Below are 22,013 nucleotides of genomic sequence, written 5' to 3'. Positions count from 1 at the left end.
GAGCAAGAGAGGGGGATGAGGGCTGGTCTGCTTTTCATTTATGAGGCCCTACAAATATGTCCAAACCTTGGGTAATTTTAATGATATTTTATATTAATAAGGCATTTGATGTGATGTCAGGAGATCACAGCCTGGAGGGAGGGACAGGTAAATAAGTATAATTTTAACTTGCAAAATCTGTAACTTGATGACCTCTACTCTAACAGAAAATAGGACGGAGTGGGGTAGAAGTGCCAGGTAACTAGGATTCTCCTCTTCTATCAAATGTGAATTTCTTTGACTGAACAGCAACTTGCTTAAAAGAGCAAATGTTCTAAGGAGTATTTTGCACCTTATTTCCTACTCTGTGAAATCACTGTGAAGTGATTTTGGAATAAGAGATCCTTTTTTAAAAAAAACGTTTGCAGAGAGAGGCTGGCAGTTCTCTGACAAGGAGAGGACCTTTGATACGGCAGTTAGAAACCAAACCAAACAAACCTTGAATTGGTTTCCAAGTGAGAGAAGCCAAGGAGCCCGTGGAGCAGCATGTATGCATTTAATTTTTAAGTAGCTCCTTGGTCAAAATTCAGGTGGTGAGGTTCTTTCAGGAGTCCTAACCAGAGAGGCGGATGATACCTTTCACTAGTTAAAACTGGGCCCCTTGTGCCGTCTTTTTGAGGAGGAAATGTGTAGAGAGAGAGAGACTAGGCGTGTTGTCCCAATGTTTCTTAACCAGGGTGTTGAGGAGACTTACCTGAGAAGCCTTCTGAACCTGCATGAACTTATTTGTTCTGGCTGAGTGGGAACCTATTCTCTTCCTCAGCTCTATCGGTCCCTAAGTCACTGAATCGATTCCCTTTTCTAATTATTAAGTACTTTTAAGTCAGGAGACTATATATCTGGTTTGCCAGGGCTGATCCTGGTTTACACCTGATGTCCTGATGTGCTTATTAATGACACTCCTTTAATTCTCAAATGTCCCTGTTTGGATAGTGTTTTTCTGTTGTTTTTTTGTGTGTGTGGTAGGCGGGCCTCTCACTGTTGTGGCCTCTCCCGTTGTGGAGCACAGGCTCCGGATGCGCAGGCTCAGCGGCCATGGCTTACGGGCCCAGCCGCTTCGTGGCATGTGGGATCTTCCTGGACCGGGGCACGAACCCGTGTCCCCTGCATCGGCAGGCGGACTCTCAACCACTGCACCACCAGGGAAGCCCCCTGGATAGTGGTTTATAGGGTCATCCTGTCCATAAGGTACTACTCTCCTCAGCAAGGATTGTCAGATTTCCAGAGGCTACCCTTGCCCCCCACACTGCTGTCCCTCACTGCCACTCTGAGAATAAACCATCACAAATATTTGTGGAATACTTACTTTTGCTTGGAAATAACCACCTGACCTGGGGTTGACTTGGTCCCAGGCCTGCGTGAGAAGCTCCAAAGTAGCATTCCAGTGTGTAGACCAGAGACCTTACTTCTTCTATATGCAGCCCACAATCACCCTCTTAGTTCATTTCCTTGTCTAATGGGTGATGAACATTTATCTCTCCCATTAGACTGTAAGCTCCTTTGAGGCCTAATCTCTCTCTCTATCATCCACCGTGCCTGGACCTGTGCTTTGCATATAGTGCAATTCCTGCAGTAAAAGAAGAAATAACCTCCACCAGGAAACCCTCAACTTCCTTGTTCAAACAGTTAATGGCCAGGACATCAGCACCAGGGCAGGGTTTATGGTGCAGGAGGCAGCAGTGCTCTGGAGATGTGGGAAGCGGGCCAGCCTCAGAGGTGCAGCTGTCACCTGCGGGTGCCAGGTAGCTGGGCTCACAGTCACAATGCCATCAGCTTAGTTTTCATCATAAACTGAGGGATCTTATTACACCAGCAGAAGGGATTAAGGCTGTAGGCTGGAAATGTTTGTGGACACAAACCAAGAGGCCCTGGAGGCTTCAGAGATGTCTGGTTCTCATCTAAGCTTTTGCTCACCAGGGCCTGAGAGTACTGGTGTTTCTCCAAAAGAAGAAACAGTATTTCCTCACCACCAAAGCCACTCCCCAAAGGTCAAGGGTCACCTCATTTTTCTTTAACAAAGATCGAACATTCTATTCTACATTAGAGGTGAGGTGCAACATGCAGACACACCTGGGGGATTTTAATCCACCATGGATTGAATGACCGATGAAGGGTGAGAGATGAGGGTGTCCAGAGAGGGTACGGGGCACCAGGTAATCAGAGGAAGCAGAAGACTTTTGCTGAGGGCTTTGCTATGTACCAGGCAATTGCCCTGCATTATCTTAAGGTTCTAAGGAGCCCTACTGAAATGTGAGAGGTAATCAAGTATTTGCCTCAAATTACAATTGAGGAAACGGAGCTTTGAGAAGTTTAAAATAATTTGCCCAAGATCACACAGGTAGAAACACCGTTGTCCCCAAATTCAAATCCAAATCTACATGACTTTGGAGAGCACTCCTTTCCTTAGTCAAAAAAAAAGCGACACACACACAGAGTTTAAGAACCAAATAGTACTGAAAGACTTACATGAAGAAATGTTATTGCACTTATCTGTCCTCATCCTTTGCCTTCAGCCTACCACCCAGAGGCAGACATTTTTAACCCCTGTAGCTGTTTCTTCTCACCTCCATATTTCTAAATTAAATGCTTATACCACTATCTTTTGATTAATCACTTTAGACATTACTTACTGATTTCCTATTGTGCTGGATGGGGATTAAGCTCTCTCCCAATTTTTCGATATCACAATTTTTGGTTAAATCAATATTCAGTGCTCACATTACTTTGCCCCTAATCCACCACTGATGAGCTAAGTATAATATACTATGAACAAATTCTTGAACAAATGTTTGTTTTTCCTGGGATTAATTTCCTCCCTGCCCCTTTGCTTCATTTTCTTAGTTTCTGTTTGTAGTTCTTTCCTTACCCTCTAAAAGCATCTAAATACAATGTTCCTCTTTCTATCAGATGATATAATTTCCTTTTTTCCATTTTTCTTCCTTTTATCCTTTTGCTCCAATCTGGATGAGTTGTTTCCCAGGCCTGGGGATACCCTTTGCCTCTATTTCCTGGATCTTGTGTCTTCCTTTTTCTTTTTTTACTCTCCTATTTGGGTGGAATGCTTTCTATAGGAACTTCCTAAAGGAGGGTATACAGGAGGTAAGATTTTTTTGAGACTTTGAATGTCTGAAAATATTCTTATTTTATACTTGATTGATAATTTGGTTGGATATGAAATTCTGGATAGGTAATAGTGTTTACTTAGAATTTTGAAGGCACTGCTCCCTGTAGCTACCAGCTTGAGTGTTGCTGTTGGCAAGTCAACTGTTATTCTTACAGAATCTTCTCTGTTTCTCTTTTTTTAAATAGGCAATCATTTTAAAATAATTAATTAAATAATTTTATTTTTGGCTGTGTTGGGTCTTCGTTGCTGCATGCGGGCTTTCTCTAGTTGTGGCAAGTGGGGGCTACTCTTTATTGAGGTGCGTGGGCTTCTCAGTGTGGTGGCTTCTCCTGTTGTGGAGCACGGGCTCTAGGCACATGGGCTTCAGTAGTTGTGGCCCATGGGCTCAGTAGTTGTGGTGCACGGGCTTGGTTGCTCCACGGCATGTGGGATCTTCCGGGACCTGGGATTGAACCCGTGTCCCCCGCACTGGCAGGTGGATTCTTAACCACTGTGCCACCAGGGAAGTCCCTTCCTCTCTTTTTTTGATAGTCTTAAGTATCATCATAGTATATTTTAAGAATTAAAAAAAAATTCCCCTCATTTTATTAGGTACTCAATTAGCCCTTTCAATCTGTCTTTCAGTTTTGGGAAGTTTTATTGTATTATTTCTTTAATAATTTCCTCTCCATTTTCACTATCCTTTTCCCTATTTCCTATTAATCAGATATTGGATCTTTTGGATTGATCCTCTAATTTTTTTATTTTGTCTCTCCTCATGTCCATCACTTTGTCTTTCCTCCAATTTTCTGTAAGATTTCTCAACTTTATCTTCCAAACTTTCTATGGATTAAGTAATTTTTAAATCGTATTTTTATCTTTCAGGAGGTCTTACTCTGTTTTGTTTTTTGATAGCATACTATTTTTGTTTAATGGGTATAAAATCTCTAATATTTCTAAGAATATTAATTATTGATTTCTGGAAGTCTTCTCCTGCTCTTTGAATTGATGCTGCTTTTTCTTCTTTTTAGAAAATGATCTTTCCTGTTAGAGGCTTTCCTTTGGTATCTGTTCATATTTAGAAGTAAAGCAACAAAAAGATGTTTGAGTCATTTTTTGTGGTAGGTAGGGGCTGTTGCCAGGTTGGCTGCACTGTCTGGTAATGGGGCAGTGAGCCAATGTCCAGTTTCTTTTCTGAGAATGTTTAGTTCTTCCTAAGCATAACCCTCCTCTGCTCTCTTGCCTGCAAGCATAAACTGACTACTGGAGTTCTGGAAGCTGGGCAGGGGAAGGGAGCTGGGGTCTCCCTGGTCAGTAGTAGACAGTTACTCAATCTCTGCTCTCAGTGCCTCACCGCTGCCCTCCTCTGCTCTTGGGATCCTTGAGTTCAAAGCTTCTCTAGCTCTTCTCCAGAGAATAAGCCTCCTGTCTCCTACAGAAGTGGGATATGGGAGCAGTAGGTATAGCTGTTTCATACACAGACTTTCAAAAATTCTCCTGTTTTCAAGCCTGGTACCTCATCCAAACTTCAGTTGTATTTGGTACCTCCAATTTCTCAGGCTTTAGGAAGTCAATCAGCTTCCTTCTTTTTGGTAATTGCCTCTCAAGTTTCACCCCTCTCAGCCCTGCTATGGCAATGACCTTCATCTTTCAGCTCTCTGTACTATGTAGTTCCTGGTTGCAATGTCTCTTAGTTTCTAGGATGATAGAGCTTGTGTGGCTTTTTCTTGTCCTCCTCGTTTTGGGGAAGACTTCCAAGAGGTGAAAGGGCAGAAGCTATTCACCACCTTAGAAAAATTCCTGAGTCCATGTCCTTAACAACTAATATGCTATACTTCTGCTTGACTCCCTGAGGAGAAAAGAAAGCACCCATTGACAGGAGTAAAAGGGTGAAATTCAACCTCTTTGTTTTACAGAAGAGGGCTTTCTGTGTCTAGTGTATCTTCCCACTGTACCCAAAGGGATTGTCTTTAAAAACCACCTCCCACATCACTCTCAGGCTGTTTCGTGGTGCTTTATCACATTCACACTTGAGTCTCAGAACAGTAAAACTCTTGTTACCTGGCCCAGCCAATCAGTCTCGCCTCCTGCCATGCTGCTTGCAGTTCCCAATATGGCAGGTGCTTTATTCCACTGCTCTGCCATGCTGTTCCAGCTAGTCATTAGCCCTTCTTTCCCTGCATGGCTGGAAAACTTTTCTGCACCCTTCAAAACTCACCTCTCTGGCAAACCTACCCTGATTCTGCTCTCTGTCCCTCTTTCCCCTGGTCTACCCCTGTCCTGGACAAACTGGCCACTCTCTACTCTGTGCTGCTACACACCCCTCCATTCTGTTTTCTTTTTTTTAAAGATTTTTTTGATGTGGACCATTTTTAAAGTCTTTATTGAATTTGTTAAAACATTGCTGCTGTTTTATGCTTTGGTTTTTTGGCCACGAGGCATGTGGGATCTTAGTTCCCCAACCAGGGATCAAACCCACATCCCCTGCATTGGAAGATGAAGTCTTAACCACTGGACCACCAGGGGAGTCCCCCCTCCATTCTGTTTTCTATCTGAATGGAGATGGTGCAGAGACAGACATTTTAGGCTGGGAAAGGACCACAGAGGTTACCTAATTTTGGAGGGAAGGCAGACAACACAAGGGAGGTGAGCTGAGTCTATTCAGCTGTTTCAGGGTTCTGGTCTATCTTATTTCCCCTTCCAAACACCAAACTTTAAGATTTTTTGTTCCAGTTCTGTGAAAGATGCCATTGGTAATTTGATAGAGATTACATAGAATCTGTAGATTGCCTTCAATAGTAAAGTCATTTTGACAATATTGATTCTTCCAATCCAAGAACATGGTATATCCTTGCATCTGTTTGTGTCGTCTTCGATTTCTTTCATCAGTGTCTTACTATAGTTTTCAGAGTACAGGTCTTTTGTATCCTTAGGTAGGTTTATTCCTAGGTATTTTATTCTTTTTGATGTGATGGTAAATAGGATTGTTTCTTGAATTTCTCTTTCTGATCTTTTGTTGTTAGTGTATAGAAATGCAACAGATTTCTGTGCATTAATTTTGTAACCAGCAACTTTACCAAATTCATTGATGAACTCCAGTAGTTTTCTGGTAGCATCTTTGGGATTTTCTATGTATAGAATCATGTCATCTGCAAACAGTGACAGTTTAACTTCTTTTCCAATTTGGATTCCTTTTATTTCTTTTTCTTCTCTGATTGCTGGAGCTAGGACTTCCAACATTATGTTGAATAAAAGTGGTGAGAGTGGACATCCTTGTTTTGTACCTGATCTTAGAGGCAATGCTTTCAGCTTTTCACCGTTGAGTATGATGTTAGCTGTAGGTTTGTTGTATATGGCTTTTATGATGTTGAGGTAGGTTTCCTGTATGCCCACTTTCTGGAGAGTCTTTATCATAAAAGGGTGCTCAATTTTGTCAAAAGATTTTTCTGCATCTATTGAGATGATCATATGGTTTTTATTCTTCAATTTGTTGATGTGATGTATCACACTGATTCATTTCCTTGTATCCCTGGGATAAATTCCACTTGATCATGGTGTATGATCCTTTTAATGTATTGTTGGATTTGGATTGCTAGTATTTTGCTGAGGATTTTTGTGCTTATGTTCATCAGTGACTTTGGCCTGTAATTTTCTTTTTTTGTGGTATCTTTGTCTGGTTTTCATATCAGAGTGATGGTGGCCTCAGAATGAGTTTGGGAGTTTTCCTTCCTCTGCAATTTTTTGGAACAGTTTCAGATGCATAAGTGTTAGCTCTTCTCTAAATGTTTGATAGAACTAGCCTGTGAAGCCATCAGGTCCTGGACTTTTGTTTGTTGGGAGTTTTAAAATCAGTTTCAATTTCAGTACTTGTGATTGGTCTGTTTCATATTTTCTATTTCTTCCTGGTTCAGTCTTGGGAGATTGTACCTTTCTAAGAATTTGTCCATTTCTTCCAGGTTGCCCATTTTATTGGCATATAGTTGCTTGTAGTATTCTCTTATGATCCTTTGTATTTCTGTGGTGTCAGTTGTAACTTCTCCTTTTTCATTTCCAATTTTATTGATTTGAATCCTCTCCCTTTTTTTCTTGATGAGTCTGGCTAAAGGTTTATCAATTTTGTTTATCTTTTCAAAGAAACAGCTTTTAGTTTCATTGATCTTTGCTATCGTTTTCTTTCTTTATCTCTATTTCTGTTATTTCTGCTCTGATCTTTGATTTCTTTCCTTCTACTAACTTTAAGTTTTGTTTGTTCTTCTTTCTCTAGTTTCTTTAGCTGTAAAGTTAGATTGTTTATTTGAGATGTTTCTTGTTTCCTGAGGTAAGATTGTATTGCTATAAACTTCCCTCTTAGAACCGCTTTTGCTGCATCCCATAGGTTTTGAATCGTTGTGCTTTCATTTTCATTTGTCTCTAGGTATTTTTTGATTTCTTCTTTGATTTTTTCAGTGATCCATTGATTGTTTAGTAGCATATTGTTTAGCCTCCAAACACAATTAAGTGTTTGTGTTTTTTACAGTTTTTTTCCTTGTAGTTTATTTCTAATCTATAGCATTGTGGCTGGAAAACATGCTTGATATGATTTAAATTTTCTTAAATTTACCAGGGCTCACTTGGTGGCCCAGCACATGGTCAGGTCCTGGAGAATGATCCGTGTGCACTTGAGAAGAATGTGTATTCTGCTGCTTTGGGATGGAACTCTATAAATTTCAATTAAGCCCATCTGGTCAAACGTGTCATTTAAGGCCTGTGTTTTGTTATTGATTTTCTGTCTGGGTGATCTGTCCATTGATGAAAGTGGGGTGTGAAAGTTCCCCACAACTACGGTGTTAATTTCTCCCTTTATGGCTCTTAGTATTTGCCTTATATATTGAGGTGCTCCTATGTTGGGTCCATATATATTTAGACTTGTTATAACTTCTTCTTGGATTGATCTCTTGATCATTATGTAGTGACCTTCTTTGTCTCTTATAACAATCTTTTTTTAAAGTCTATTTTGTCTGATATGAGTATTGCTACTCCCTCTTTCTTGTGATTTCCATTTGCATGGAATACCTTCTTCCATCCCTTCACTTTCAGTCTGTATATGTCTCTAGGTCTGAAGTGGGTCTTTTGTAGACAGCAAATATACAGGTCTTGTTTTTGTATCCATTCAGCCAGTCTGTGTCTTTTGGTTGGAGCATTTAATCCATTTACATTTAAGGTAGTTATTGATATGTATGTTCCTATTGCCATTTTCTTAATTGTTTTGGGTTTGTTTTTGTAGGTCTTTTTTCTTCCCTTCCTCTTTAGTTTTCTTCTCTTATGGTTTGATGACCATCTTTAGTGTTGTGCTTGTATCTATTGTAGTTTTTGGGTTTGCTGTTCCCATGAGGTTTTGATATAGCAGTATATATATGTACAAGGTTGTTTTAAGTTGCTGGTCTCTTTCTCGCCTAGAGGAGTTCCTTTAGCATTTGTTGCAAAGCTCGTCTGGTGGTGCTGAATTCTTTAGCTTTGGTTTGTTTGTAAAGCTTTTGATTTCTCCATCAAGTGTGAATGAGAGCCTGGCTGGGTAGACTATTCTTGGTTGTAGGTTCTTCCCTTTCATCACTTTAAATATATCATGCCACTCCCTTCTGGTCTGCAGTGTTTCTGCTGAGAAATCAGCTGTTAACCTTATGGGAGTTCCCTTGTATGTTGTCATTTTCTCCTTGTTGCTTTTAATATTTTTTCTTTGTCTTTAATTTTTGTCAGTTTGATTACTATGTGTCTCGGCATGTTCCTCCTTGGGTTTATCCTGCCTGGGACTCTCTGTACCTCCTGGACTTGGGTGACCATTTTGTATCCCATGTTAGGGAAGTTTTCAGCAGTTATCTCTTCAAATATTTTCTCAGGTCCTTTCTCTATCTCTTCTCATTCTGGGACCCCTATAATGCAAATGTTGGTGCATTTAATGTCCCAGAGGTCTCTTAGACTGTCTTCATTTCTTTTCTCTTTTTTCTTTATTCTGTTCCACAGCAGTGATTTCCAGCATTCTGTCGTCCAGGTCACTTATCTGTTCTTCTGCCTCAGTTATTCTTGCTATTGATTCCTTCTAGTGTATTTTTCATTTCATTTATTGTATTGTTCATCTCTGTTTGGTTGTTCTTTAGTTCATCTAGGTCTTTCTTACATGTTTCTTGCATCTTCTTGATCCTTGCCTCCATTCTTCTTCTGAGATCCTGGATCATCTTCACTATCATTATTCTGAATTCTTTTTCTGGAAAGTTGCCTATCTCCACTTCACTTAGTTGTTTTTCTGGGGTTTTATCTTGTTCATTCATCTGGGACATAATCCTCTGCCTTTTCATTTTGTTTAACTTTCTGTGATTGTGGTTTCCATTCCGCAGACTGCAGGATTGTCTGTATCAACTTCTGAGAAGTCCTTTTGATACAATCTTTCTTTAAGCTCCCTTTAAATTCATAGAACCTGGGTCTCCTGTGATTTTTTTTAATTGTGGTAAAATACATACAATGTAAAATTTACTCTCAACAATTTTATCTGTACAGTTCAGTGGTATTAAATACATTCATAATGTTATGCAACCATCACAATCATCCATATCCATAACTCCTTTCATCTTGTAAAATGGAAACTCCATAGCCATTAACCTCCCTATTCCCCCCTTCCCTGCAGCCCTAAGCAGCCACTATTCTACTTTCTGTCTCTATGATTTTGAATACTCTAAGTACCTCATATAAGTGGAATCATACACTGTTTGTCTTTTTGTGATTAGCTATTTCACTTAACATAATGTCCTCAAGATTCACCCAGTGCTATAGAAAAGGTCCTCACCCAGCTTACAGCTAATTATGACCCTCATAAATCTGTTGAATGTACCCCCTGAATCAGAATAATATGTGCTAAGCCCAAACATCTTGGGGGAACACACTACTTCCCTCAAGTCAGTTATATATCTTTCAGGGGCAAGAATTTAGAGGTTCATTCAGCAAAATTTGTTGACACATAGGATGTGCCAGATACAGATCTCGGTGCTGGGGATCTGGCAATCAACAAAGTTCCTGGTGCATGGAGCTTTCATTTAACTGGAGGAGAAAGATAACAGTCATATAAACATGCACTATGTCAGAAGTGACAGTGCCATGAAAAGCAGTAACCCGCGAGATGCATGGTAAGGGGTAGGGTGGTATGTTTGAGAATTTGTAGGAGGGGTCTCTTTTATGAGGTCACATGTGGGTAGAGACTGAATGAAGTGAGGAGAGAAAGAACTAAGGCAAGAGCATCTTATAATTCTTTATGTTACACTGCTTCTGTTACAGCATATCTCACTTTATTGTACTTTGCAGATACTGCAATTTTTTTTTTTTTTTTTTTACAAATTGAAGGTTTTTGGCAAACTGGCATTGTCAGATGATCGTTAACATTTTTAGTAATAAAGTATTTTAAAATTAAGGTATGCACACTGCATTTTAAAGATATAATGCTATCGCACACTTAACAAACTACGGTATAGTATAAACGTAACTTTATGTACACTGGGAAGCAAAAAAATTCACGTGACTTGCTTTATTGTGATATTTACTTTATTGTGGTGGTCTGGAACTGAATCTGCAATATCTCTGAGGTAGCCTGTATATAAATTGAACATAAGAGTTTCTTATAAATAGCAGTTGATCAACTTAGTGATCCTTTGAGTTTGTTTTCTTATGATGAGTGAAAGGATTAAAGAAAGTAGAATCTTGTGAGTTTACTGCATTATATAGTCTAGTGGTTCTCATCTGGGGTTGATTTTGCCTGCCAGGGGACATCTGGCAATGTCTGAAGACATTTTGATTATCACAACCTGGGGGGATGGGGAGGGTACCACTGGCATGTCCTGGGTAAAGGCCAAAGATGCTACTATACATCCTATAGTGCATGGGATAAGTACATACAGCAAAAAATAAATTGGCCACAAATATTAGCAGTGCCACTGTTGAGAAACCTTCATCTGGTCCCCAGGCAGGCTGCCTTCTCTGATGAGAGCTGAGGGACTGGGCAGAAGGAACTCTTTCAAACAACCCCTTCAAGATATTTGGATATCTGCAAATAGGGCAGATCCAAAGCCCTTGGAGTTACTTACCTTTGGGGTATCTGTTCTAAGCTTGGTAACAGATTTTGTCAGATGGTTTCAAAGCCATATGGGGGTTTATTCATTAAGCAACATTAAGTAAAAGTTTTCTGCATGCCTGTGGTATAAGAGAGGGCAGGGAGATAAGATGCGGTCCCTGCCATCGAAGATTTTACAGCCTAGGGAGGATGGGAGGGATGAAGACAAACACCTGCAACCTGACAAGGGCCACAAAGGAGGAGAAAACAAATGAGGTAGGGGAAGGGAGCAATGACTTTTGTTGGGGTGACGCAAATAAGTTTAACATATGAGGTATCATTTGAACTGGGCTTTGACCATGAGTAGGGTTTAAACAGGTAGAGAAAGAAGCAGAGGATATGCTAGGTAGAGGGTCAGATGTGAAAACAGGTACAAAGGTAGGGAATAATAATGTTATTACAGCAGCTGCCATCTGGTAAATCCCCTGTGGTAGGTGTGGTGCCAGGCTCTTTATCATGAAAAGTAACTGTTGTGTAAACTGAAAACCGATATACAAGAAGCAGCTGAAACCTAGCATGACCCAAAGTGACTTGAATTCCCATCTTATGCATTTCGAAAAGATAATGAAACATGGGGAGTGTTACCTGGGGGGAGTTGCATAAATACCGAAGCAGTTCACCGATATACTGAATGACAGTGACGTTATATTTTCTGCAGTCATCCCAAAACTGGCTGGCTGAAAATTTGGAACGCAAAACGACAGTAGCACCTACAGAGAAGGCATAGAAAGTACTAATAAAGAAATGCTACCAAAAAAGTCCCTAATTATATTTGTCACTTTTGAAATTTATAAATTAAAAAAAATTTATATATGAATTATATTCACAAACAAGTATTAGGTACCAATTATATTCAATGCAAAAAAAAATAAATAAGACACAGTTTTGTCCTATAGGAGCTTCCAGTCTAATGGGGGAGAAGATACACGTTTTTCTAAGAGTCAGTGTGCAATAAACAAGGTTCAGTGAGGCCCTAAGGGTGCACGTGTGTGTGTGTGTGTGTGTGTGTGTGTGTGTGTGTGTGTGTGTAGACTAATTCTGCTTGGGGGCAAGTGCTGAGAAAGGCATAGGATTTGAATTAGGTCTTGAGAAGTGAATATCGAGAAAGATGAGAGAATTCCTGGCGGAGGAAAAAGCATGAACATAAAGACAGAACAGTCCGGAAGGTTGGGGGATGGCCAAGACTCTGCTGGCCTGTGACTAGAGTGGTGAAGGCTGGGTGGGTCAAGGGAGATGAAACTGGGGAAGCAGCTAGGGGTGCAATCCTGGAGAGTTTGTAAGTGCCAGGTGGAGGAGCCTGACAGTTTTATAAGCGATGGAGAGCCAGGGTCTTCAGCAAGCACGCGATATTCTTCTTTGATGGGTGATATAGACAGAATAATAGTTCCCAAAGACATCCACATCCTAATCCCTAGAACCTGTGACTCTGCTACCTTACATGACAAAAGGGACTATGTGGATGTGATTAAATTAAGGATCTTGAAATGGGAAGATTATTTTGGATTGTCTGGGAGAGCCCAATGTAATCACAAGGGTGCTTATAAGGGGAAGTCAAGAAGATCAAGGGCAGAAGGAGAAAGGATGACAGAAACAAAAGATTGGAGTGAAATGCTTGAAGACGAAAGAAGGGGCTACAAGCCAAAGAATGTAGGCAGCCTCCAGACACTGGGAAAGGCAAGAAAATGGATTCTTCCCTAGAGCTTCCAGAAGAAATGCACGCTTGTTGACATCTTGATTTTAGGACTTCTGACTTGCAAAACAGTAAGAGAATAAACCTGTGTTGTTTTAAATCACTAGGTTTGTGGTAATTTATTACAGTAGCAATAGGAAACTAATACAATGGGTAAAAACAATATATCTATCATATCCAATCTAACGATAGGTATGAAATGTAGTAAAGTGAAATTTAAAAATGTCACAAATACTTTTCATGTTATTAGTTTATTTCTACTCCTAAATATACAAAAGTCCAATATTTTAGGAGAAATTTAAAAAAATACTATATTTTCTTTTTTAGCGTATATCAATTGTGCTTAAGCAAACGTGTGAGTGATTGATTTGTCCCTATGAGAGTTTCAGAGTCACCCTGTTCTTGAAGGGCCCAACAATATGATCAGACCCAGGCATTCCTTGCTGATTTGGAGACTGGTACTGATGCTGGGCTAAGTGTTTTATAGCTGATCAATAGGTTGATGAGGGAAAGGAGCAGAGGCTTGGAGAATCATATGTGTATTTGTATATGCATATATGCTACTATATATAATAATTATTTAAAATAAAATGTCACATGGCAGAAAAAATTAAGGTTTTTAGCTTAGTTAGAAACTTAGACGTGGTTTCTTGGAAGAGGTGGATATTGGACTGAGACTTTATATACACCAAAGGCAGAAATCCTACTGACAGGAGAAAGGATGGCAATTCTAATTTAAATGGTAAAGTTTCAGAAGTAGAGAGAAGAGATGGAAAGCTACGTATTCTGACCAGAGCTGAGGACCTGCAGAAGTAGGGAAGAATAAAGTAGAATGGGACAACTGAATGGGAAGTTTAAATCAGATGCTAATGGAGATCAACATGCAGATTTCTGAAGACAGAAATGACATAGGAGAATTATTTATGGAATCAAAGGATCAAGTACCTTAACCTGGATAAAGACCTAAAATATTTTAAAGAAGTTTCCTCTTTGGTATACTGAACAATTATAGCATTATATTACTAGACAAGCAGGCATGAGAAAATATAAATTCTTTTTATTTATTTATTTATTTTGCCACGTGGGATCTTAGTTCCCCGACCAGGGATTGAACCCTGGCCCTTGGCATTGAAAGCATGGAGTCATAACCAGTGGACCACCAGGGAATTCCCTATAAATTCTTTTGGATGCTTGCTATTGTGAGCCAAACAAGCTAGTTATCAACAGGGAATTAAACACCGTTCTGGGCACACAGGAAAGTAGCAAATTTTGTATTACTTTTCCTTATGAGCACATTGAATGTGTACTGGGCTCCAACACCTTGTTGAGAGAAAAAGCTTACCAGTCAGGATGCATCCATGTAAGCCAACCAAAAGTGCAGCACTGTGGTACAAGGGTAGGGTGGTATAGACTACGTCATTCTCCGTTATCCCACTGGTAGCAGCGAGGTTGGCTCCATACCAAGTGCGAAGATGATTGATCATTGCAGCTTTTGGGAGACCTTTGTAAACACAAGAGAAGCCATGAGTGAACCAAGAGTGGTCATTCACAGACATGTGGTCTGGGAGAGAGATGTCGCTTAGGAAGATTCATTAGCTGGGGATTAGAGGATTGCATTCAGTTACACCAGAAGTTGGCAATTTTTTTCTGTAAAGAACCAGATGGTAAATGTTTTAGGCTTTGCAGGGTCATAGTCTCTATTGCAACTACTCAACTCTGCTATTATAGCTGAAAGCAGCCACACACAAAAAGGAACAAATTTGGCTCTGTTGCCATAAAACTTTATTTACAAAACAGTTGGCGGGGCTGTTTGTGGCCCACAGGCCATAGTTTGCTGATCTCTGAGTTAGATGGTTATTACAGTAGTAAGTTGAGAAAAAAGGAAAGAATGTCTATTGAATTTCTGCTCTGGTCTACCACCTTGCAAGGTATAGTTGATCCTTGAACAACAGGGGTTTGAATGGCTCGGGGTCACTTATATGAGGATTTTTTCAATAGTAAATATATCCATGGTTGATTGAATCCATGAATGAAAAATTGCAGATACCTAGGAACCTATATGGAGGGCTTTCTGTAAGTTATACGCATATCTTCAACTGTGTGGAGGGTCAGTACCCCTAACCTGCACATTGTTCAAGTGTCAACTGTATTTTCAAAATTTCATTTAATTCTCATAATTAATAAGTAGAATTATATTCTCTAATTTGCAGATGAGAAAGTTGAGATTCAGAAAGAGTAAATAGCCTATCCATCCTATCTCCTTCCTTCATAACCACTTTTATGAATTTCTTATGTACTGTTCTAGAGTTTCTTTATACAAATATAAGCTCACTTACTCATATGTTTTCCCTTTCCCCCATTTTAAAAAAAGCACACTTTTCTGCACTTGTCCCTGCTCCACTTAATGTATTTTGGAGTTCTGTCCATATTTGTATGTAGAACTTTCCCCTATTTTTTCATTCATTTACTCTCACTCTCAGCTGCATCAAGTCCTTTGTGTGTGTGTTATAATTTATTCATATTATTTTGCGATTTCAAATGATGCTGCAGTGAATAACCTGGTCCACATGGCACTGTGCACTATGAATGATGCTCCATCTGTAGGATAAATTTGCTGGTGTGAGACTGCTAGGTCAAAAGATATGTCTTTGTAATTTTGATAGACACTGCCACATTGCCTGTTATAAGGGCTGTCCCCATTTACTCTCCCATCAGTAATACATGAGTGCACCTGTTTCCTCATAGCCCTTCCAAGGTATCCTTTCAAATGTTGGGATTTTTGCCAATCTAAAAGGTGAAAGATGGTATCTCAGTGTAGTTGTATTACACTAAGTACATTTGCATTTTCTTAACTATAATTTATGTAAGTTTTTTGTAAGACTCAATTAAAAGAGTATGCTTATATTGTTTCCCATGGGAGTCAGTTCAGTTGGGAAGGGCATGAAGTCATTACCAAGGGGCTGGGGCTAGAGTTTAAGACCTGAGTGGGTAAATTGGCTTTGGGAAGAGGAAGGCAATTCTCTGAAGATTCAGATGCTTCAATATTTGACGGTACCTTAGCTGGATATTGCCTGAATAAAAGTAATTTGTTATAAGGCAAAGCAGTATGGCTGGCAAACTACCATCATCATAAACACAATTCACAATTCATGGTCTTTGTTGAAACAGAAGAAAGCATCAATAAATCAATTGTATTCACCTTGGAAAAAAATTGTCCAGATAGTAAAAGCTCTGAATTATATTTTTTAAAAAAAGAACAAAAAGAAATGCACATCCTTTGCTGGTTTGAAGTACTTTCAGAAACTTTCCTAATTAAAATTTTTAATGAAGAAATAAGAATATCTGGTAACTATTATATAATTTTGTGCTACTGACTGCCTTTGAGGAACAAGGAAAACATTTTGTTCTCTGATTGCTTAAATGAATTCTTTTAATTAATGTTTGGAAGAGTAACTTAACAAATATTTTATTCAGAGAGAAGAAGAGTAACATAAACATCAACCCAATTATATTCCAATTAAATCTAAATTCTGAATTATAGGATTAAATTAAAGACTGCTTATTCTCGTTTTCCCCTAAAATGGGTTTTATATTTGATGTCAAAATCTGTAATTGTGAAGAAGTGTCTTAATACTGTATACTTACCTATATAGTATTAAGACTAGAACACCCAGTCACTAACTAAAAGGGCTTGTTTTATCTCAATTATTTCCCAAACCAAAGTTTTCAGTTTAGTTTTACCATTCTATTAAAAATGAAGGTAAAATTTCCATATATTAAGGTAGTGTCTGGATGTAGTGGAAGCATTTGGTTAACTGTGTCATCCTACCATTCTGTTGGCATGGCGATATATAACTTTTGACAAAACAGTGACAGACATTATGCTCTGGGAATCAGCTTTAATAGGTCATCCCCAGCCACCCCTCCTCATGAGGCTCAAAGGAACCCTTATCTATTGGTTGGCCAAAAAGTTCGTTCAGGTTTTCTGTACGGTCTTAACAGAATTTTACAAGGAGAATGCATGTTTGTATTACCTGCTTAAGTTAAAATTTTAACCAAAAGAGATAAATGATTCACATAGTCAACTTCCCAATATTAATAATTAGCATGCTGGGGCTAGCTTCCTGCCCTCCTCTTAAATATATCACTCAGGCTTCATTTGATTACGTTTTGGTAACATTTCCCCTGGCCTAGAATAGGCAGACACCAAATAGCTGTTAAATGGATGAACTAGGAGGTGTTCTGGCAGAGTGGTCAGTTGCATGAGCTGTGGAGTCAGCCTACCAAGGTGAATCCTGACACTTCTACTTCTGATCTTGGAAAGTTCTTAACCTCTCTAAGTATCGGTTTCTGAATCTGTAAAATAGGAATAAGAGTAGTACCCACCTGCAATTGTGGGTGGCAGTGGTGGGAGAGTTGTGTGAACAAATGCCGTAAAGCTCCAAAAGAACACCTAGTACATCCTACCTCTAATATTGCCTGTTCCATGTAGCAGGGTTCCAGCAACACCGATAATTGGCAGTGTTTTCTCTTAGTGGCTTACAAAATAATGGTGCAGCTTACACTGAAGGTGCAAAGCATCCTAGATTTGATGAAATACATTATTTTAGGCCCTCAGCTAAGAGCCATCCTACACCCACAGCACCAAACAGCTCCAAGTCAGTCTTGCTTGGAAAGATGGTGGTCAAAATATTTGTATAAATATAACCCCATTACTGTTCTGCAGTCTTCTTTGGTGGTCCATTTATAATTGATTACATTATATATGGACTCTGGATATAATATAATCAAAATGCAGCAATCATTAAAAAAATTCCAACAACCTATTCAGTGCCAAATCTTATCCATCATCATAACTATTTTTGTAGTTCTTGGTTAACCTCTTTATCTGTTCTATACACCAAGTAGGGGGAGGTATGCATAGCTTAGAGAAACCCAAATGGTTTCATATGCTATGAAACAAGATCAGTTCCCACAGGCAAAGAGCTAAATCCCCTGAAGTATTAGTTATCTGATTAGTTTTGCCGAAGAAAGAGAGCATTTGAAAATCTAACCTAACATTTAACACTTTCAGGATAGGTCCATTTCTTGGAGAATCCTCTCTTTATTTTTACCTGTGGTTCCAGAAGTATAAATGTATAAGGCAGGAGTGAAAAAGGTCACTTCCGACCTCCAGGACTCTGGGATGGATTCAGCTGACACTTCATCCACTTTGTCTAAGAAAGAGTCGACCCCGTCGGTGTTAGAACTTCTGCTCACGTAATAGATGGCCACACCATCTTTTTTCAGGCTTGGCAGCACCTCTTCAACAGCTTCTTGTAGTTCTTAATTTAATGAGACAAAAAATCCAAACAAACTAAATTAGTTCGTTCAAGTCTATTAGTGCAATAAATTTTGCAGTGATTTTGTTTTCCCTAAACTTTGCTAACATGTGTAGATATAGTGATACTTAGAGTTATGCATTTTTAACATGGAATTTACCAAATTTGAAAATATCCCAAGATCCCAATATTTGAGGGGAGGTTGGATTTTAATGGTTTCATAAGCAGCAGATGGTTGGCTGAAGTCTGTATTTTACATGGCAAGTGCAAACAAACGGACATATGGGTAGAAACCAAGATTATGTAAGTGTATGACTTTTATGCATATCTGATATATATATATATAGTTATTCCTAATATGTGCCCCACAGGACCAGTGATAAAAAAAAAGAAAATTTTAAGGAAAAAGAGAAATGAAAGCAGGGGAGCCATGCTACTAACAAAGATGATAGAAGCTAACTTTATATAACACATTTTTTTACATATCAGCAACAAGTAGTTCTACTAGGAAGGTTCAGCTGATCTGGGACATAAGCTCCAAATCTCACAAGCACATTCTCTGGCCTAAGAAAAAATGGATCGATTAGCATGTTTTTCAAACTATGGGTCATAATACAGCAGTGGATTGTTAAAATCATTTAAAGTGACCATTATTCTAAAAAATAAAATAGAATGAAATAGAAATTTTCAGAGCATATCACACACAGGAAGAGGTTTTTTTTTAAAGTTTTGTTTCAGCTCTGTGAGTGTGTGTGTGCTGAGTCACACAAAAATGTAGTTTTTACAGTGGGTCAAGGTCAAAACATTTTTTTTTTTTTTTTTTGCCGTACACGGGCCTCTCACTGTTGTGGCCTTTCCCGTTGCGGAGCACAGGCTCCGGACGCGCAAGCTCAGCGGCCATGGCTCATGGGCCCAGCCGCTCCGTGGCATGTGGGATCTTCCCGGACCGGGGCACGAACCCGCGTCCCCTGCATCGGCAGACGGACTCTCAACCACTACGCCACCAGGGAAGCCCTAGGTCAAAAAATTTAAAAGGCATTCATGTAATATGCAAACCACATTTCAGGTTTACTACTTGGATTTTTGTGTCGCTAAACCATAAGATGAGATGGTCTTTAAGCTTATTTGTCTTGAATGGTGATAACTGAAGTGAATAGGCCTATCCTTAATAGGAAGGTGACTCAATATCCCAGGGAATTACCTTAGGGAGGCTAAACCTGATTCATCTTATATGCTTTGTTTTTCACATGTTTATGTATGATGTCTCCATCAAGACATGAGATATCATCTCGATAGATGCATTTAAAAAGTTTTTAAACTTTTTAACCAAAACAATCATACACCTGACAAATATAAATCAAATAGTACAAAAGAGTTTATAATGAAAATCAACAGGCCCTTATCTCACAAGTAAACGTGCTGCCTAGAGGCAATGACTTTCAGTTTTTTTTTAGCTCTTTCTTCTAGCAATCACTTCTCCATCACCAAATTATGTGCTTTTCCTGCTCCCTCTTGACTTATCATTTTTGATCCCCATCCCCCTTGTCCACCCCCAACAGTTATTATCTTCACTTTATCGTCTGGGTTACTGGTATTTACATCTATTCTGAGGCTATAATTCTGTCTTCCTAGCTTTGTCTGTGTGTTGGCTCTAGAAGCTCTAGAACCAATCATCAGGATTGACAAGATTATGACAATGTAATTATTTGTAAATATGACTGCAGAGCGAAGTAACACACGATAATCATCTTTCCCTTCTTGAACAGTTTTCTCCTGGAGTTTCTATTGGCCATCATTCCTTAATGGACTTCGCCTCAATTCTTTTTTTAAAAAATAAATAAATAAATAAATTTATTTATTTGTTTCTTATCTTTGGCTGCATTGGGTCTTTCTCTAGGTGCAGAGAGCAGGGGTTACTCTTCATTGAGGTGCACGGGCTTCTCATTGCGGTGGCTTCTCTTGTGGTGAAGCTTGGGTACTATTCACACGGGCTTCAGTAGTTGTAGCACGTGGACTCAGTAGTTGTGGTTCGTGGGCTCAAGAGCGCAGGCTCAGTAGTTGTGGCTCATGGGCTTAGTTGCTCCACAGCATGTGGGATCTTCCCGGACCAGTGTTTGAACCTGTGTCTCCTTCATTGGCAGGCAGATTCTTCTTTTTTTTTGAATTTTATTTTATTTATTTTTTTATACAGCAGGTTCTTATTAGTCATCCATTTTATACACATCAGTGTATACATGTCAATCCCAATCGCCCAATTCATCACACACCCCCATCCCCCCGCGGCTTTCCCCCCTTGGTGTCCCTACGTTTGTTCTCTACATCGGTGTCTCAATTTCTGCCCTGCAAACCAGTTCATCTGTACCATTTTTCTAGGTTCCACATATATGCGTTAATATACGATATTTGTTTTTCTCTTTCTGACTTACTTTACTTTGTATGACAGTCTGTAGATCCATCCACGTCTCAACAAATGACCCAACTTCATTCCTTTCTATGGCTGAGTAATATTCCATTGTATATATGTACCACATCTTCTTTATCCATTTGTCTGTTGATGGGCATTTAGGCTGCTTCCGTGACCTGGCTATTATAAATAGTGCTACAGTAAACATCAGGGTGCACGTGACTTTTTGAATTATGGTTTTCTCTGGGTATATGCCCAGTAGTGGGATTGCTGGATCATATGGTAATTCTATTTTTAGTTTTTTAAGGAACCTCCGTACTATTCTCCATAGTGGCTGTATCAGTTTACATTCCCACCAACAGTGCAAGAGGGTTCCCTTTTCTCCACACCCTCTCCAGCATTTATTGTTTGTAGATTTTTTGATGATGGCCATTCTGACTGGTGTAAGATGATACCTCATTGTAGTTTTGATTTGCATTTCTCTAATAATTAGTGATGTTGAGCAGCTTTTCAGGTACTTCTTAGCCATCTGTATGTCTTCTTTAGAGAAATGTCTATTTACGTCTCTGCACATTTTTGGATTGGGTTGTTTTTTTAATATTGAGCTGCATGAGCTGTTTATATATTTTGGAGATTAATTCTTTGTCCGTTGATTCATTTGCAAATATTTTCTCCCATTCTGAGGGTTGTCTTTTCGTCTTGTTTATGGTTTCCTTTGCTATGCAAAAGCTTTTAAGTTTTATTCGGTCCTGTTTGTTTATTTTTGTTTTTTATTTCCATTACTCTAGGAGGTGGATCAAAAAAGATTTTGCTGTGATTTATGTCAGAGTGTTCTTCCTGTGTTTTCCTCTAAGAGTTTTATAGTGTGCGGTCTTACATTTAGGTCACTAATCCATTTTGAGTTTATTTTTGTGAATGGTGTTAAGGAGTGTTCTAATTTCATTCTTTTACATGTAGCTGTGCAGTTTTCCCAGCCCTACTTATTAAAGAGAATGTCTTTATTCCATTGTATATCCTTGCCTCCTTTGTCATAGATTAGTTGACCATAGGTGCCTGGGTTTACCTCTGGGCTTTCTATCTTGTTCCATTGATCTATGTTTCTGTATTTGTGCCAGTACCATATTGTCTTGATTACTGTAGCTTTGTAGTATAGTCTGAAGTCAGGGAGTCTGATTCCTCCAGCTCCCTTGATTTTACCTCAAGACTGCTTTGGCTATTTGGAGTGTTTTGTGTCTCCATACAAATTTTAAGATTTTTTGTTCTAGTTCCGTGAAAAATGCCATTGGTAGTTTGATAGGGATTGCATTGAATCTGTAGATTGCTTTGGG

At 39.1% G+C, this 22,013-nt stretch overlaps 1 protein-coding gene across 3 annotated transcripts in view; it reads right to left on the bottom strand.

Annotated features, from left to right (window-relative positions):
- Nucleotides 1-22,013, bottom strand: part of SLC27A2 (solute carrier family 27 member 2) — a 54,840-nt gene that overhangs the window by 19,299 nt on the left and 13,528 nt on the right. Inside the window, exons 2-4 of one of the 3 annotated variants that reach the window (XM_065870978.1) lie at nt 18,075-18,176; nt 14,303-14,461; nt 11,856-11,980 (exon numbers count right to left, since the gene is read on the bottom strand). In XM_065870978.1, the coding sequence (XP_065727050.1) occupies nt 11,856-11,980; nt 14,303-14,461; nt 18,075-18,176 (386 nt within the window). Of the gene's footprint in view, nt 1-11,855; nt 11,981-14,302; nt 14,462-18,074; nt 18,285-22,013 lie in introns of all 3 variants that reach the window. The other 2 variants (XM_065870977.1, XM_065870979.1) reach the window with 2 other exon arrangements.

Source organism: Phocoena phocoena, chromosome 2 (genome assembly GCF_963924675.1).
Source record: "Phocoena phocoena chromosome 2, mPhoPho1.1, whole genome shotgun sequence".
Lineage (NCBI taxonomy): Eukaryota > Metazoa > Chordata > Mammalia > Artiodactyla > Phocoenidae > Phocoena > Phocoena phocoena.
The sequence above is the reverse complement of the archived record's forward strand: the minus strand, read 5'-3'. Positions and strand labels throughout refer to the sequence as shown.